Consider the following 16,601-nt stretch of genomic DNA (forward strand, 5'->3'; position numbering starts at 1 on the left):
TCAAGTTCTAAAGTGAAAAATTCGTCTAGATATTTATAAAATAAAACAAAGGGTTGATGTGGCTGAGTAGATATTTTTAGGGGCCGGACTTTAGGGGGGTCGGAGATGTGGAGCCCAACGTTATTGATTGCCATTTCGTGGTCGGGAACGCCGATGGATAAAAATAAGGCGTGAAGTCATGCTTGGTTATTAATGCGAAAACTCAGAGCCCTTTCAGTTATAAATAGGCTGTCAACGCACTCGGTTACCTTTTTAAACATTGATAAATCAATACTCGGCAAAGCTTTCAACTCATGTCTTAAACCACTTTCTTTTGATATACCTTTGCCGACTACGCTGTTGCATTATTTCTTCGAGCGCTTTTTATTTGTCAACCCACGCTCACGGAACCTGGTTGAAGATTTCAAAAAAGAAGCGACAGGCGAGAAAACGATGCATATTCAAAACCTATTCGCAATCATTACCGCCTCTGCGGCCCTTTTCCCCACAGTTTCCGCCGGAGAAGGCGATTACTATTTCACACCACCCCCGGCCACGGAAAAATGCGCTTATACTATTTATCGAGTGGCAAGCAAGAATGGGCTCAAAGCTCTTGTCCGCGAGGGCGACTACATGGCTTATAAAAACTGGGACCAAGAAATCCACGGCGTTCAGGTCCATTTTGACGGCGAATGTAACCCAAAGTACAAGTCAGATGTATATGTTTTCAAGAAGGGTGTTCGCGAGGAAAAGCATATTTGGCTGAGCCCCCCTCCCAACAAATCGTCCGGGGTACACTAGTCTGGTGTAAAACCACAATAGCATCATCTTCCTACATTGCACAAAGTCTTTGGCTATTTACAGAATTTCAAAGATCTTATCTATCTTTCCCGAACGGCCTGGCCTTCAGAACATGCCAGGTCAAAACCGCTCTTCCACTATCGCGTATCGTGTCATAAATAAGAAGCACTCTACACACTCATTCTCTCGGCTTTGGTTCCATCTCTGTTTCCACTAGGATAATGTGGCCCTATCCATCCGGAACTCAATCTGCTCGCGCGCAATGCAGGCCATAATTTCCGCAACTAAGACGCTAATAGGGTGGGATTGCCCACAGCACATCTGCATGATGTTGAAACGAGTTTACGGCGATATAATACGAACTCAGGGTACATGATCGTTCGAGCATAAATTGCGGGATGCTTGAATTGACAGAGATCTTAGAAGCACCGCCTTGTGCTTCCACAGGGTGCCGACATCAAATGAATGGGAGGTCTTACCAGCTCCACACAACTCGCTGGTCGCCCGCTTCCTAGCCTTGCAATTCATAGATCCGGTAGTTAACATGCACTTCTGCAAAAACAACGAGTTTCAGAAACACTTTTAATACATTTCTGGCATTTATCAAACCCTACAGTAATTATATCGTCCGCGATATCCTCTTCAGGTTTGCAGTCCTATGTCAAAAGTTAACACCACCCAGCACAACATACCCCGGTGCAATTCTCCCCCACGGCAAATATTAGTTGGCGCCAGCAGCAGCACCGGCGCCGGGGGCCTCCACTCCGCCCTGGCCAGCACCCTGCCCAGCGGCGGCCGCCTGCATGATAAAGCTGGCCGCCTTGCTTACATCCTGTCCATAGGTGAGGTGTGCCTGGCGGATCTGGGCGCCACCTTCGCAGATGTTGTCACGGTCATGGCATATAACAAGGACCCGGGACGTGTCTACCCCGGTCACCCCCTGCCCGTTCAACGGGTCGCCGAACGCGACGGCCGCTGTGATGTGCGAGGCCGAGGCGGGATCGAGCTGGTCCGCCGCGTTGTGCATCAGCTGCGCGCCCTGGGAGTAGCCGGAAATTATGATGCCCGTGTTGGGGCAGTCTGCCGCGAGGGCCTTGATGATGCCCGCCCTGTTTTTGGGTGTTTTGCCCATCCTTGTCAGTGGTCATGTGCTATGAGACAGGGTGGCTGAAAAAAAAAGGTTACACACATTCTTGCGCTGCCCTGTGGGTCACCGCCTTGCATGAAGCCCCGTACGTCGGCAGGATAATCCACTCCCTGCATGTTGACGTCGAGCCCATTGGACAGCTGCTTGACGGCATCGAGTAGAGGGGGGCCCACGACGGTGCCGACGTTGCCTCTCTCTGTGGTGCCGCGGGCAAAGACGATAGTCATGTCGGCGCAGGGACCAGCGGCAGTCTACTTGTCAGCTCGCCTGGCTGTTAGTCAAATGTAAAAAAGTGAACAAGGGATGCTTCCCAAGAAGGAATCTTGGTGTTGAACTAGGGTGACCGCGCACCTGTGTGTTGCGATTTTGCCTAGTCTCGAGAACCGGCTCAGCGCGATGGATGGAGGAGGCAGGTAGAGCGGTGGCGAGAGATGCTAGCAGACCAGCTGCAACAAGCATGTTTGTTGGGTAGTGCATATTTCTTTTTTCGAGTCAACTCGCCAGGAGCTGTTGTTCTTTGCAATAAAAAATTAAGTAAGGCTGAGAAGCTGAGCGATCAGGGGTATCATTAGGCGCTTGACTAGACTATAAAGTTTATGCACCTTCCTCCAGCTTTTTGGGTCCAGGTATTCATGCCTTATATGGGATATCGTGCTGCCTCCAAAACGACTTCACCCAACCCCGTCAGCAGGAAAAGCGTCCCTCTCTCGTGAACCAACCCAATTTAGGCAGGTTGGGACTGATACACGCCATTGTGCCGGTTTATCAGATGGTTGGGCCGCTGGGTCGGGAATACCCTGTCCAAGCTCCATTGTAAGCTAACATATATCCAGGCACCTTCTAGTCAGGGTTACTGATTCGAACAGTCTTTTGCAGCCATTCCTCGGTCACTCGGTGTAGCCTCACCTTCAATCGGTATGGTTAGGGAGGAAACCTTGATCAACAACACACAATTTCCAATGCAGATGAGAATGAGCAGAGCTTGACAATATCGAATCAAAAAGTAAAGTTGCACGTGGACATACCCAAGAATCGGTCAGCTGGTAAATGCTGAGGCTAGTAGAATGATAAGACTAGACTAGTGTACGGAGACGGGGTGTTTCTCCCGGTTCGTCCTTCACTCCTCACCGTGGAGTATCTGCCCGAACTTCGTCTGTGTTTCAAAACAAAGCTTTAAACGGGAGCGAGAAAAAAGCCAAAAACGGTCTAGTGTTTCTAGTGTTTCTGGATTACTATGGAGCAAAACAACCATTTCCACACAACCTTAGTATATCAAGCTATTATTCGGGGAACTTCCCTGCATTTTTGCATAGAAGCCAGGTAGTGAGAAGGCTCATGGCAGATTGCAGCAGCCCGGATCCGAAATGTATACCTGAAATGGCGACCTCGGCAGATTTTCCGCTGCGATTGTTCCGTGACAGGCCTGCGCTGGCCAACGTCATTGGATGCCCGCATGCGGCCTGGTCCCTGAGGAGTCAAGGTCAAAACCTTTGACTCGTCAGCTGTCGTTCTTTGTTGGCTTCTGTTTTTTGTATCTCTATACGCACCTATGCCGCTGTGCGACGAGTACTGAATTCTTTTTGCCACGGTCAAAAAGAATTGCTTCACGGAAATGGCCTTACCCCAATACGTCGGATCATATATCTGGATGAAGTTCGGGGTTTTTTGCTTTGCAAACGCTGGATGATTGAAGACCGGCTGTACAAAATTTCCGATCTTGGTCTTCTTGGCAGCCATAAGGCGGGTACATGCTTCTTTATCCGATGTCGGACGCAAAACAAACAACTTGTGTAATTATGCTTTTCTCAGGAATATTCCACGGGCAAGGATAGGTACCGCGCAGTTAGACGTCATGCTTCACCGTCAAAAGAAATGATCAAATGTCAGCATCTGCAGGCACTAAAATAGGAGCTCGGAAATTGTCGAAGTCAAAGGGAAGACATGCGCAACCTTAGTTTAAGTTTCCGCACATGTCAGTTTGGGCATCCAACTATGCGGAAATAGATTATGCTACTTCAATATCATGCCCATAGGGCCAGATGGTAATTTTGACTGAAGGATTCGATTGGAGGAAATCCAAACCGTGAACCCCTGAACTGAACCCCCATACTGGAAAGACCTACCTGGATGTTCCGCGCATAAATTGTGCCACGTATATCCAAAGGTAGCCTGTTACAATAATTGGTCAAAGGATCCGCTGTACCGGTTACTAGTGACATTTTCCTGAACGGTCCTGGTTTCGCTGTCTCGCAATAGGCTCAAAAATTGAGACCGTTGCCATATTTAATCTCCAAGGAGATATATCAACTCTCTCCCGTACACAAAATTTTCAGTATGGGCGCACGGACCATGCTGTTAACGTTTGCGCGGGACTTCCGCCTGTAGCCCTAACAGGCGCGCACACACGAAAAACTCTTCAACCTGTCGCCCTAAGCACCGTCACTACACGGAACGCCTTTCCTCGCAACACCCATGTATAATCGACAGACCTCCCCTTTGACGAGTTTTCCACTGATCGCGGTGAAGGAAGAGTCCGATCGGCGGTTCGGCGCGCCACCCGCATAGAGGCGCACAAGACAAGGCCCAATCTCGCGATGCGAGCCAGCGTGGCACAAAAAACTTTGCCAGCCGGAAAGGCAGGCGTCCTTCCCCGGAAGGCTAGACAATACGGTTTAAAAGAAAGGGAAATTAGGCTGAGAACCACCCGACGGTTCTTCGAATCGACAGGGCACCCTCTCACCCCCTCACACCTTCTGGGATTGCCTGCAGCGAGGAGGTAGTGCCGTTACGGGGGTTGGTTAGTTGTACGTGGACCGGAAGCACTGTGCCGGCGCGGCAGTCTCCAAAGGGTCCCGACAGCAAGACGTGGTCGGCCCATTGCTGGAGACGGCTTTGGGTAACGGGAAGCAAGAAACGTGGGCACGGCCTTGGTTCGCACCCTTGGTACACCCCGTGGACGGTGGGCCGTGGTGGAATAGTGTGACTGAGGCGCCCCATGCTTCTCACTCGCACTGGGAATCTGCGCCGGGTCTGGAGGACGGGAAGAACTCGATTGCATTCATGTCCACATTGTGGCGCTGGGCTAGCCCAGGAACCAACGGGGGACTAAGCTGTGGATGGACATGTACGGGGTGTCGCCGGCTTTTCGAAGCTTTCTACTCGCACTAGGGACGTACACCGGGGCAGATGATGTCGTCGGCATGTTAGGCGGAAGAGACGCTATTTTAGCCGGAGAGGACGGATGCGCGCGTCGGTCTACCAAGAGGCCTTTTTGTGGATGCGGTAGGTTTAAGGTGCAAACCTTGTATTTACGTGGCAGGCTGGGTATCCAGCGACTAGGAGGGCTCTAGCTGGCCTGTCCGTTAGAGGGTCTGGTCCAACCCTGTAACTATAATTTACTGTAGGAAATGCAAGGTTAGAGGCGACGCGCCGCGTTCGTCCCAATGGGCCTTTCTGGAGTTCCATAACCTTGTCGATCTACTCCGAAAATAAAGTACCGAGGTTCGGGTCCGTTGGTGCCCTGGGCACCAGGGAATCCCGGGAAACGACCGGGCTGACGAGCTGGCCAAGGCCGGCTCCGCCGGACCGCCGGACCCAGACCCGAGGGCTCAGCAAACCACGTATAGCGGTGCCGGCACGGTCCTCAGAGCCATTCTTTCGAATATAGAGAAGGACTGGTGGCGTAAAGAACTCTGTAAACGGTCCCCCGCATATAGGGAATGGAAACTCCAATACACACCGAGAAAAGAGCCCGAGGAACTGCGTTTGCCAAGACCCCTACTGGGCCATTATTTGGCCACGAGGACCGGCCATGGCGATTTCAAAGCCTACCATGACCGTTTCAACCACCAGGATGCAAACACCTCGTGTGCCTGGTGCTGGAAGCGGACCTCCCCTGAACACCCGGTGCACTGCCGCCATTCGCGGGCGGTGTGGAGAAACTGGCCGTGGCCTGATAACGACCGGCCGGTCGGGCCGCCAAACCGCGCCCAACGCCGCAAATTCTTCCAGACAAGCTTCGGGCAACCGAAAAGCTTTGAGGCGTTTTCGATAGCCACCAACTACTTCAGCGCCCGCCCCAGAGCGGCCCGCCAGCGCCCCGCGCGTCACGAACGCACTTTACGCCTAGGGACACCGATCGTAAGCGACTCGAACTCAGACGAGGAATAGACTTATTGCCTTTTCACCCATACTCCACGGCACAAGCCGTCAGACGAACCCTCCGTGCACCTTAGGCACGGGGTCGCGTCAGTGAACTATCCCCCTAAGCAGGACCGGGCCCGAACCCGGTCAGGCACGATCCGCCTCTGCCCTCCTTGTTTTCCCCCTGTGTAAATAAAGAAGATAGAACGCGCGCCGAGATACCCCTCGGGAGGTTGCTAACGGCCGGCTAACAAGCCGGGCCGAGCCCGGCGTTAACTAATACTACTACTACTACTACTTACCGGGCTCACCACAGGTTTGGTACGCAATTGGTGTGGCAATTATTGTGCTTCGTCATGCTGTACGCCTCCGAACCGTTGGTTTCCGAGAATATCAAGGAGACGATTACCTCTCTTTTCTCGTAAGCGCTTAGTCTCAGTGCATTCTTTTTGTTTTGCAAAGTTCCGTCCCGTTACTAATCGACGTAGGCCTTTGTATTATACACCGTCGATGCCGTCATGGGCTGTTTTGCCTATTACGCCGGTGGTAATGAACAAGTATCGCCCGACCAAATAAACTCGCTTAGCGACCAAGACGTAATGATCCTCGAAATGGGCAGCAAAATGGAATTTGTCACGTGGTATATTTACCCGACCTTTATTTGGGTTATGAAACTTAGCATTTTGTTTTTTTACCAACGTTTGGGCGCGGGCCTGATAAAAAAAAGGACGATCAAATTTTTGTTTTTTTTATGCGGTATAACTTGGGCAGCGGTTATGACGACAGTAAGTTTGACCTGCCTGCCTTTTGAAAACCATTGGAAAGTCCGCATTTTGCCCGGCGAATATTGTATTTTCCGCCCGCAAAACTTTTATGCTTTGGTCATCCTCAACGTTGTTACCGACGTTTTCATCTTGGTTATCCCGCTTCCTTTGCTTTGGCACTTGCGTATATCAATATGGAAGCGCGTCGGCGTTATTTTGCTGCTTTCCGGCGGGTTATTTGTCATGTCGGCCGCTATCATCCGCTGCGCCATCACCATCGCGGCGGCGCCGAGCATTCTTGTCATCAATATCTGGGGGTACAGAGAGACCTTTGTCGCGCTCGTGGCCGTTACGGCCCCGGTCATAAGCCCCATGTTCAGGAGGAGATTTTGGAACCGTGGCGGGTGGGTTCGTACGCCACCGGCGACGGATTTGCAGTGCCGCCAGGCCGCGGCGGAGCTCGGGCAGATTGAGAGGAGGCGGAGGTTGGCACATGTGCAGGGAGCGCAGATTGCTTCCGCCAGCTCGGCACACAATTAGAGCAGCTTCAAGTGGCAAGGTATGTAGGCGCCCAAGGGAATCCTGCACCAATATGAATTTGACAAACCATCACCTCGCTTCCGTGCCATGTTTACCTTGGTGTGGATAGGCCCTTCGCAGATCGGTCAATCAACAAGACGTTAAGACGGGTAAAGTTGGTGTTATTATGCATGTTCCATGAAACTGTCTAGATTTGAGCTTCTGAACGTCCTTCCATCTTATACCCATAGCTTGAAGCTGAACCAGGTGAGTCGCGTGTGGGTCATCATTCAACTAACGTTGCGTACCCCCTGTTCGGCACCCCCCCTGTTCGGCACCCAAAAATAACAACACTTTTATTTTTATCCTCCAACTTCTATTATAAATATCTCGATGAATCTGTCACTTTTGGATTTACTTTTTTCTGATTTTAATTCTCCATTTTCCAATGAAGCAATATACTGAAAAACAGCTTATATCTGCAATTAACGACGTCAATAATGGCAATCCAATTGCAAAAACCTCCCGAAAATGGGGAATACCTAGGTCTACACTTCAAAGTCGACTTAAAGGTTCTCAACCTTATAAAAAAGCACAAAGCCCTTTTCAAAGGCTTTCCACGGAACAGGAAAAGCATTTGGCTGATTGGGTACTTACCCAAACAGCTTTAGGGCTTCCGCCAACGCATCAAGAATTACGCTTTTTTGCCGAACGAATTCTTCAAGCCGCCGGAGAGACAAAAGGCCTTGGAAAACGTTGGATAACTCGTTTTTTGGCTCGTTATCCAATCCTTAAAACCCAAAGGCCCCGTCGAATAGATAACGCCCGGGTTAATGGCGCTACTACGGAGGTAATTAAATCTTGGTGGCTTTATATTACGAACCCGGTTATTAACGCTATTAAACCGGAAAACCGTTGGAATATGGACGAAACCGGTATAATGGAAGGCAAAGGATCTAATGGCCTAGTATTAGGGCTTAACGGGATCCGGCCGTTGCAACGAAAAGAGCCCGGAACGCGTGGTTGGACGACTATAATCGAATGTATATCGGCTACGGGCGTTGCCCTCCCTCCCCTCGTTATATTTAAGGGAAAAAACGTACAACAACAATGGTTTCCCACGGATTTAAGCCCTTTCGATAATTGGCAATTTCATGCAACCGAAAACGGGTGGACAAATAACCAAACGGCTATCGAATGGTTAAAAAAGGTGTTTATTCCGTATACCCAACCTTTAACCCCTGAAAAGCGGTTATTAGTTTTGGATGGCCATGGATCACATATAACGGACGAATTTATGCTTCTTTGCTTGCAAAATAATATTCAACTCCTATATTTACCCCCTCATTCGTCACACGTTCTTCAACCATTGGATCTATCGGTTTTTGGGCCGTTAAAAGAAGCTTATCGACGTCAACTTGGATTTGTTAGCCAATTTTGCTGTTTAACAGTTATTGGAAAACGAAATTTCCTACTTTGTTATCGAAAAGCCAGATTAAAAGCATTTATAGCAAAAACCATTCAATCTGGTTGGCGTACAACGGGGTTATGGCCGGTAAACTTGGTTAAACCACTTTTAAGCCCTTTTTTGTTAGAAAATAGCAACGCCAACGTTATAAAAGATAAAAACAACGGTTTGCAAAGGGATAAAACACCGGAAAGCCCAGCCCAAAAAATTAACGACCCGTCTTTACTTATTTGGAAAACCCCTAAAACGACCCGAGATATCCGACTTCAACTGCAAAAACTTTCCCAATCCAACAAAACCAACGCTACTTCACGTCTTTTATTTGCAAAAGTCCAAAAAAGCTTCGAAGCCAAAGATACCCTTTTGGCTAGCGCCCAGCAAAAAATCAGCTTATTGGAAGCACAACTGGAGGCAATACGGCCGGTTAAAAGGAGGAGGGTGGTTCCGGATCCAAACGAGCTTTTGGTTAACAAACAGAACATTATTGGATTGCAGGAAAAGGATATAGAAAATTTGGAACCTTTAGCTGATGAAGAAGAGGTTAATGAACCGGAGAAGCGTGAAAACGATTGTATTTTTGTCCGTTGATAATTTTATATTTAAATCAGTTTATAAAAGTAGGCATTTCGTTGTTAGATTTTCAGGGTGCCGAACAGGGGGGTGCCGAACAGGGGGTACGCAACGTTATTTCCTCATTCTTTCTCGTACGAACTCTAGTTCCTGCTGGAGTTCTTTGTGTAGTTGTCGTAACTCGCTCGCTTGTTTATCGGCTCGCGGTGCCGTAGTTGTGGTTCTTGGTTCTCCGTACGCTGTAGGGTTGAATCCATAGTTGGCGTAGAACGGGGTTGTCTTGGTACTTTCGTTTTCTAAGCTGTTGTAAGCGAACTGTGCTGTGGGTAACAACCGTACCCAATTGTCTTGCTTGTGGTTCACATAGCATCTTAGGTATTGTTCCAGTGTTTGGTTGGCTCGCTCTGTTTGTCCGTCCGTCTGTGGGTGGAATGCTGTGGATAGCTTGTGGTCTGTTCCTAGCTGTTCCATCAGGGATTTCCAAAATCTTGATGTGAAAAGCTTGTCTCTGTCTGTGATAATACTTTCTGGAAGTCCGTAATTGCTGACAATCACTCGTAGGAATATGTAGGCGATTTCTTCGGCGTTGCTGCTTTCTTTATATGGTAGGAAGTAGGCGTATTTGGTGAGCTTGTCCACTATAATTAATATGCTGTCGTACTTGGTCTTAGTAAGTGGTTCTTCCGAAGGAGGTAACTTGACGATAAAGTCCATTGTGATGGTCTGCCATGCCTTGCTGGGGGCTGGTAAGGGTTGTAGGAGTCCGTAAGGTCTGTGTCTTGCGGACTTGCTCTTGGCACAAAGTTCGCAGTCCTTGATGGCTTTTCGTACTTCTTGTCGTGTTCCTTTGAAGTTGTAATGCTGTTTTAGCCGTTTCCATGTCTTGGAAATTCCTTGGTGTCCGTGGGCTTTGTTTCCGTGGATCTTCCGTATCTCTTCTGGTGTGGTTACCGTATTTGTTATTATAAGGCTCCGGTGTGCTGGTAGAAGGTTTCCGTTTCCGTCTGTGGTGAGGATAACCCGTGTTTCCTCTGGCACTATGTTCTCGTGATCTGGTTTTCGGCTGAGGGCGTCGGCCCTGCCGTTTTCTGTTCCTTTTCGGTAGATGATCCTAAAATGGAATTCTGACAGGAATTCTGACCATCTGATTTGTCGTTTGTTCAACATTTTACTAGTGGTGAAGTGGGTTAGGTTTTTGTGGTCCGTGTAAACTAACACCTCGTGCTTAGTTCCGGATAACTGTGGTTTCCATTCTTCAAATGCTCGAATGATGGCCATAAGCTCCTTGTCGTGAATCTGGTAATTGAATTCTGGTCCATGTAGTTTTTGTGAGAAGAAGGCACAAGGATGCAACCGTCCTTCTTCGTCTCGCTGACTGAGTTGTCCTCCGATCGCATAGTCCGATGCGTCGGTCTCGACTTCGAAAGGTTTCGTTGGGTCTGGTATCTTGAGGATTGGTTCTCTGGCTACTGCGTCTCGTAGCTGTTCAAAGGCCTGTTGTGTTTGTTCCGTCCACTGGAATTCTAGGTCCTTCTTGGTCATGTTGGTCAATGGGGTGGCAATCGCGCCGTATCCCTTGATGAACCTTCTGTAAAAGTTCACGAATCCGAGGAATGCCCGAACGTCTCTTACGTTCTGTGGTTGAGGCCATTCCTTTACCGCTTGGATTTTCGATTTCTCCATCCTAATTTCTCCAGGAGCGATAGTGTATCCTAGGAAATTGACTTGCTTGCTGTGAAAGAGACACTTCTCGGGCTCAACTAAGAGCTTAGCGTCTTGCAGCTTCTGTAAGACTGTGTGAACGTGTTGCTTGTGTTCTTCCAACGTCTTGGAAAAAACAAGGATATCGTCCAGGTAGACAACGACGAAAATGTCTAGGCATTCCCTGAGAACGTGGTTGATCATGGTTTGGAAGGTTGCTGGGGCGTTGGTAAGACCGAAGGGCATTACTAGGTACTCATAATGTCCTCGTCGGGTGCGAAACGCTGTTTTCCACTCTTCGCCTTCCTTTATGCGGATCAAGTTGTATGCTCCTTTAAGGTCTAGTGTTGTAAACCACTGTGCTTGATAGAGCATGTCTCGGAGTTCTCCTATTAGTGGGAGTGGGTAGCAATTCTTTATGGTGATGTCGTTTAATTGTCTGTAATCCACGCATAGTCGTAATTTTCCGTTCTTCTTTGGTACGAAAAGGATTGGGTATCCTGCTGGTGATGTTGATGGTCTGATGTAACCTTTCTTGAGGTTCTCTGCGAGGTACTCATCTAGTGCCTCCATCTGTGTTGGGTTCAAGCCGTATATCTTGTGGAATTTGGGCTGTGTTCCTTCTTTCAATGGTATCTCGTGGTCGAACGGACTATGCTCGGGTAGTCCTGTTTCGAGTTCGGGGCTGAATAGTCGTCCATACATCCGGTATTCGGCCGGGATGTTGTCGATTAATGTGGTAAGGTTCGATCGTTCTTCGCTCATGGATAGTCGCGATCCTTCCGATGTTGGCTCCAGGCGTGGCTCGCTTTTCCTCAATAGCGCCATAATTTTTTGTTGATTTCGCTCCTGTGCCCTACGCTCGTTGCGTGAAGTCCGTTTCTCGGATTTTCCTTCAGAGGCTAACGGCTCTTCCCATTGGACTTGGCCGGTTGTCCAATCTATCCGGGGGTTGCTCCTTCTGAGCCAGGGGATTCCTAATATCACGTCTTTGTCCCCTATCTCCGTAATATCTAAGGTGATTTGTTCCTTTCGTCCATAGCTCTCCATCCAGAGGTGTACGGTCTCTGTTTCGATGGTGCCGTTCCCGTATGAAACTGCCTCTCCTTCCACGGTCTGCAACTGGTATGGTTCCTTTTTTTGCCGCCAAGGTATCCGTCGTTTCGCTACGACCCTTGGTGAGATGTAGTTGCCTTGTGCTCCACTGTCGAGGAGTGCTCGTATGGGTCTGCCATCGAGTCGTATGTCGAAAAATATGTGTTCATGTGCTGCTATGGTGTCTTGTGTAGCGTTCAGGGTTCTTTGTTTCGTTCCTGTTGTCGCCGTTCGGTGCCCTGTGCCGTCTGGCTGTCTTAGTTTTTTGACTTGCTGGACTCGCGTCGTGGGTCCTTGTTTTTCTTGTCCCTGGGTGTGTGGCTACTTCTTGTTTCGACTAGGTCAAGTGGGTGTTTCGCTGGTACGGGTGTCTTGCGTGCGTTCGTGGTTATTTCGTTATCTCGTACGTTGGGGTTCCACACAATTCTGGTTATTGGTGCAGGTCCTGGTTGCCGTGATTTCTGTTCGTGCCAGGCCTGTGCTTTGGCTAGCATATGTACTTTGCATACGTTTCGGGTGCATTCATACCATGGGAACTGTTTCTGGTTGCAACACGCCATGGGGTAGTTGTCGTTAGGCGTGAAGATTGCGGCTGGCTCAGTGTTAAGTCTTATTTTAATTTCCCAATTTGGTAGGTCGGTTGTGGTATATACTTCGTGAATGCCTGTTGCTTTGCGTCGTCGTGGGAAAAAGTTGTGGACTATCTTCCTGTTTAAGTGGAGTCCACAGTTGTCTCGGAAGCATTCTGCCCAAAAGATTTCTGCGTGTTGAGGGTGTTTGGTGTCCAAGGTCGGGTGGTCTCCAAAAGTTGCATTGACTGGTCCTGTAGGATGTCGGATTTGTGCCTGAAGTGGCAATCCGGGAAACTGTACTGATTGGTCGTTTCGGTATAAGTCGATGTGCTTCTTTTCGTATATGTAGGGGTTGTTTTCCCTTGCTGCGTTGTGCTGGCTCGAGGGCATGGTCTCTTCCTCGCTGGACTCTTCCTCGGAATCCTTGCTTAATTTTTGTGTTGAGGATTGATTGGTTGTCCTGATATGGTGGGTTTGTCCCAAAGGTTCCTCATCCGATTCTCCGGAGGCATCCGAGTCCGTGAGTTCGGGTAGTTGGGTCTCTTGTCGGTATAACTTCGTTGGTTGTCCTGTCCCTAGGGGTACTCGGTTTCCTATTGCTAGGGTTCGAGTGCCTCGGGGCTTCTGTGGGTACCATCCTGCGTCGTTTTTGGAGCTGTTGTGTACCATGCAATTGTCATCGTAGCAGGTGGTCCAGCTCATCGTGCTGTGTTGGTCAGGCCGTAATTGCTGGTGATTGGTGGCATTAAGTCCTCGTGGTTTTTCGGTCTTGCCCCTAAAATCAGGGATATCTTCCTGGTTTCTCGGGCAGTTTCTGGCGATGTGCCCTGTCTTGTCGCACTTGAAGCACTTGCCACTTTTGGGGTCTTTACGGGGCTTTTTGTGTTGTGTGGCACTGAGGTCCATGGGTCCACTGTGGGTACCATAAGCTGTACTGTAGGTCTGGGGCGCCATGTGACGGGGCTGCTGCCATCCACCATTGTTTCTGTGGTATATGGGTTGGGGGTGTTGGTACTTGCGTCCCGTATTGGTTTGTCGAGTTGAGGTGACGAACACTCGCTGTCCGCCTTGTTTTTCCTGTCGGCGTTCGTAAATCCGGTTGTCAAGTTTGATGGCAAGTTCGACGTACTCGAGGAAATCCTCGGGTCGGTCGAGTTTGGATACCTCGTCTTTTACTTCTGACTTCAGTCCCTGGTAGAACTGGAGGATCTTGGTTTCTTCGGTCATGTCCAGCCTTGTTGCTAGCCTTCTGAACTCGGCTGCATAAGCGGAGGCTGACTTGGTTTGTCGTAGGTTGGCCAAATCTCGTTCGGTCTGTCGTTTCTCATCGGGTTCCTGGAACAAGGAACGGAGAGTGCGTTCATACCCTGCGAAGGTTGAGAAAATGTCGGTGACTTCTTGGCGTCGTTCTTCGGGGGGTACATCAAGCCATTCCTGCAACAGAGGCTCGAACCAAGACAAGGCTCGTCCTCGGAGGAAGGTGGCCGCGTGTACCACTTTTTCTGTTTCGCTGCGGAAAGTTTCCAAATGGAATGCTTGGTAAGTGCGTACCTGTACGAGGTACCCTTTAAGTTGTCCAGGTGTGCCATCGAATGTGGCTGGGGGGTTAAGCTTGAGTCTCTCGCGCCCATCAAGAGGGGTTGAGGTAACGTTAGCACTGGCTCGGAGAGCCTGTAGTTCCTCTTGGAGTTGGGTTGCGCGGAGCGTCTGTTCGTGGAGCTCCTGGTTGGTCTGAGCAACCTGCCTACGGAGCTGGTCTTCCTCGTCCTCACTATCGCTATCATCCTTGGGCCGAACAGGGGCCTTCTGGGCCGCCTTGCTGCTAGTAGCCGGGGTGCTGGGGGTGTTGTTCTTGGACGTCTGGGAAGACATGTTGTCGGATACTGCTCGGTATGCTTCAAGGCAAAGTACTGAACAGGAGCAATCAAAATGTTACGATCAAGGTATCGGGTAACCTGTTCTTAGGGTAAAGTACAGTGGGTTGAAGCAACTGAGCGTCTGGCTGGGTAACTGGGGTTCTCAATGACTGGGGGTGAAGTTATGATCGTTCTCAAGTAAGTATTGAGGTTAACTAGAGTTTGATTGCTGCTAAGCAATCCTAGAATCGAATCTATCTACATGGTAATGAGCGTGCCTTATATAGTTCGTTGTCCCTGGTAGTGATATGTTTGCTATGTCGGATATGTTAGTGAGCGGTCATATCACTCCTATCACTTGCTATGGGTGCTATGTGATTCTTGGCACCTATCAGTCATAGCACCCTCCTTGGTCACGTGCGGTCACGTGTTCCTTTCCTTATGTAATCCTGTTTCTGCCGGTCGGTACTATCCCTGGTCGATTGTCGTCAGGAGGGGTGTGGCCCCACCTGGCCTCCTTGGTGCTGGCCCAACTTGTCTGGTCGTAACAAAATTATCCATAATATTCCACTTATAAACGGACGGATAAATAAAACGAACCAACCAAATATTGGAATAATATTTAAAATATTATATAAATTACAAATAAAATAATTGGGTACAACTGTTATTTACAATACAATTCGCCTATAATAATTTAAAAAACGAAAATACCAAAATAACCCCGTTTTATACCAATTATAAATTTAACCCCACAATATACGGAAAACCAAAAATTACGACCACGGTACCACGGGCCGATAAATAAACGAACTAATTACGAAAATTACACCAAAAATTCCAGCAGAAATTAAAATTCGTACGAAAAAAAATAATAAAATACGCCAATTAATATCGGATAAAAAAACCATCCTTTAAAAAAGGAAATAACTGTCACGGGCAGGCAGGGCGGACAGGTAGGTGCGGGCGATCAGGTAACAGGACAGAGTATATTGGCTATCTAGTCTTCCAGGTACAGGGTAGCAGGTGGTTGTTGACGAAGACGTAGCTCGAGGAGCTACATATCGGAGACTGCAGAGATTTCGCGTAGATATACGCGCGCGAGGCGCTCGGCCCTCGCGCCTTCACGTGACAGGGGTCATGACTAAGCGACAGCCCAGTGGCTGTCCTTCAGGTCTGTGACAGTATTCCCCCCTTCCAGGCCGAGCTCCGTCACGGCCGGGGCCCGGGCTTATGGGGGTATCGACGGTGGAAATTCTTTACCAATTGAGCAGCGTTTTCCAGGTAATCGGCAGGTTCAGTCGTGGGTTCGCTATATCCAGCCCAACGGACGATATATTTCAGCCGGCGGCCTCCTCGGCCGCGGGTTTCCCAAAAGGAGTCGAGGATCTCTTCGACTTCGTATTCTCTCTCACCTTCCACTTCCAAATGGGGTGGCGGTGCAGGTTGTTGGCCCGGCAGGGGCTCAACGTCAGCAGGTTTTAGTCGGTTTATATTGAAAACAGGGTGTACTCTCATAGACGACGGCAGGTCCAAACGGTAGGCGTACGGGCTAATCACTTCAGAAATTCGGAAGGGTCCCAAGTTCTTCCAATCCAGTTTCTTCTGCGGGCGGGCGGTCTGGATGTTCCGTGCGTCTAACCATACATATTGGCCGACGGTAAACCGGCGGGCCGGGGTACGGTGTCGGTTCGCCTGTTCTTCGTAACGGGCTTGGGCGGCGGTTATTTCGGCGCGGGCTTGTTCCAGAATGGCTTCCATTCGGGCGGCTAGCTTTTCGGCATCCCGCTGGGCGGGCAAAGGCTGGTTCAGGGGTACCGGCTCGAATCCCATGCGGGGATGGAATCCGTAAGTCGCGTAAAACGGGGAGGTTCCGGTGGTCTCGGACTTGTGGGAGTTGGCTGTGAATTCGGCGAGGGGAAGCCAACTTTCCCAATCATCTTGCAGGTAGGCCACATAAGCTCTCAAATATTGTTCCAGGGACGC

At 49.4% G+C, this 16,601-nt stretch overlaps 5 protein-coding genes across 5 annotated transcripts; 2 read left to right on the plus strand and 3 right to left on the minus strand.

The window, feature by feature from the left end:
- Positions 1–432: 432 nt before the first annotated feature.
- Positions 433–812, plus strand: MGG_15459 (uncharacterized protein; the record flags this gene model as incomplete). The annotated part of the gene is made up of 1 exon (XM_003710368.1): positions 433–812. One exon carries the CDS (start codon positions 433–435, stop codon positions 778–780), a length of 348 nt encoding a protein of 115 aa, XP_003710416.1. The 3' UTR covers positions 781–812.
- A 689-nt stretch (positions 813–1,501) lies between these two features.
- On the minus strand, positions 1,502–2,154 carry MGG_15460 (cutinase; the record flags this gene model as incomplete). Its single annotated transcript, XM_003710369.1, has 2 exons — positions 1,502–1,913; positions 1,970–2,154. 2 exons carry the CDS (start codon positions 2,152–2,154, stop codon positions 1,502–1,504), a joined length of 597 nt encoding a protein of 198 aa, XP_003710417.1.
- A 2,044-nt stretch (positions 2,155–4,198) lies between these two features.
- Positions 4,199–5,129, minus strand: MGG_16399 (uncharacterized protein; the record flags this gene model as incomplete). Its single annotated transcript, XM_003710370.1, has 3 exons — positions 4,199–4,585; positions 4,678–4,957; positions 5,034–5,129. 3 exons carry the CDS (start codon positions 5,127–5,129, stop codon positions 4,344–4,346), a joined length of 618 nt encoding a protein of 205 aa, XP_003710418.1. The 3' UTR covers positions 4,199–4,343.
- Positions 5,130–6,846: 1,717 nt separating this feature from the next.
- MGG_15461 (uncharacterized protein) lies at positions 6,847–7,374 on the plus strand (the record flags this gene model as incomplete). The annotated part of the gene is made up of 1 exon (XM_003710371.1): positions 6,847–7,374. The coding sequence occupies one exon, from the start codon at positions 6,847–6,849 to the stop codon at positions 7,372–7,374; it is 528 nt and encodes a 175-aa protein (XP_003710419.1).
- A 5,024-nt stretch (positions 7,375–12,398) lies between these two features.
- MGG_16400 (uncharacterized protein) lies at positions 12,399–14,631 on the minus strand (the record flags this gene model as incomplete). Its single annotated transcript, XM_003710372.1, has 2 exons — positions 12,399–13,010; positions 13,060–14,631. The coding sequence occupies 2 exons, from the start codon at positions 14,629–14,631 to the stop codon at positions 12,900–12,902; spliced, it is 1,683 nt and encodes a 560-aa protein (XP_003710420.1). The 3' UTR covers positions 12,399–12,899.
- Positions 14,632–16,601: the final 1,970 nt, after the last annotated feature.

Source organism: Pyricularia oryzae, chromosome 1 (assembly GCF_000002495.2).
Source record: "Pyricularia oryzae 70-15 chromosome 1, whole genome shotgun sequence".
Classification (NCBI taxonomy): domain Eukaryota; kingdom Fungi; phylum Ascomycota; class Sordariomycetes; order Magnaporthales; family Pyriculariaceae; genus Pyricularia; species Pyricularia oryzae.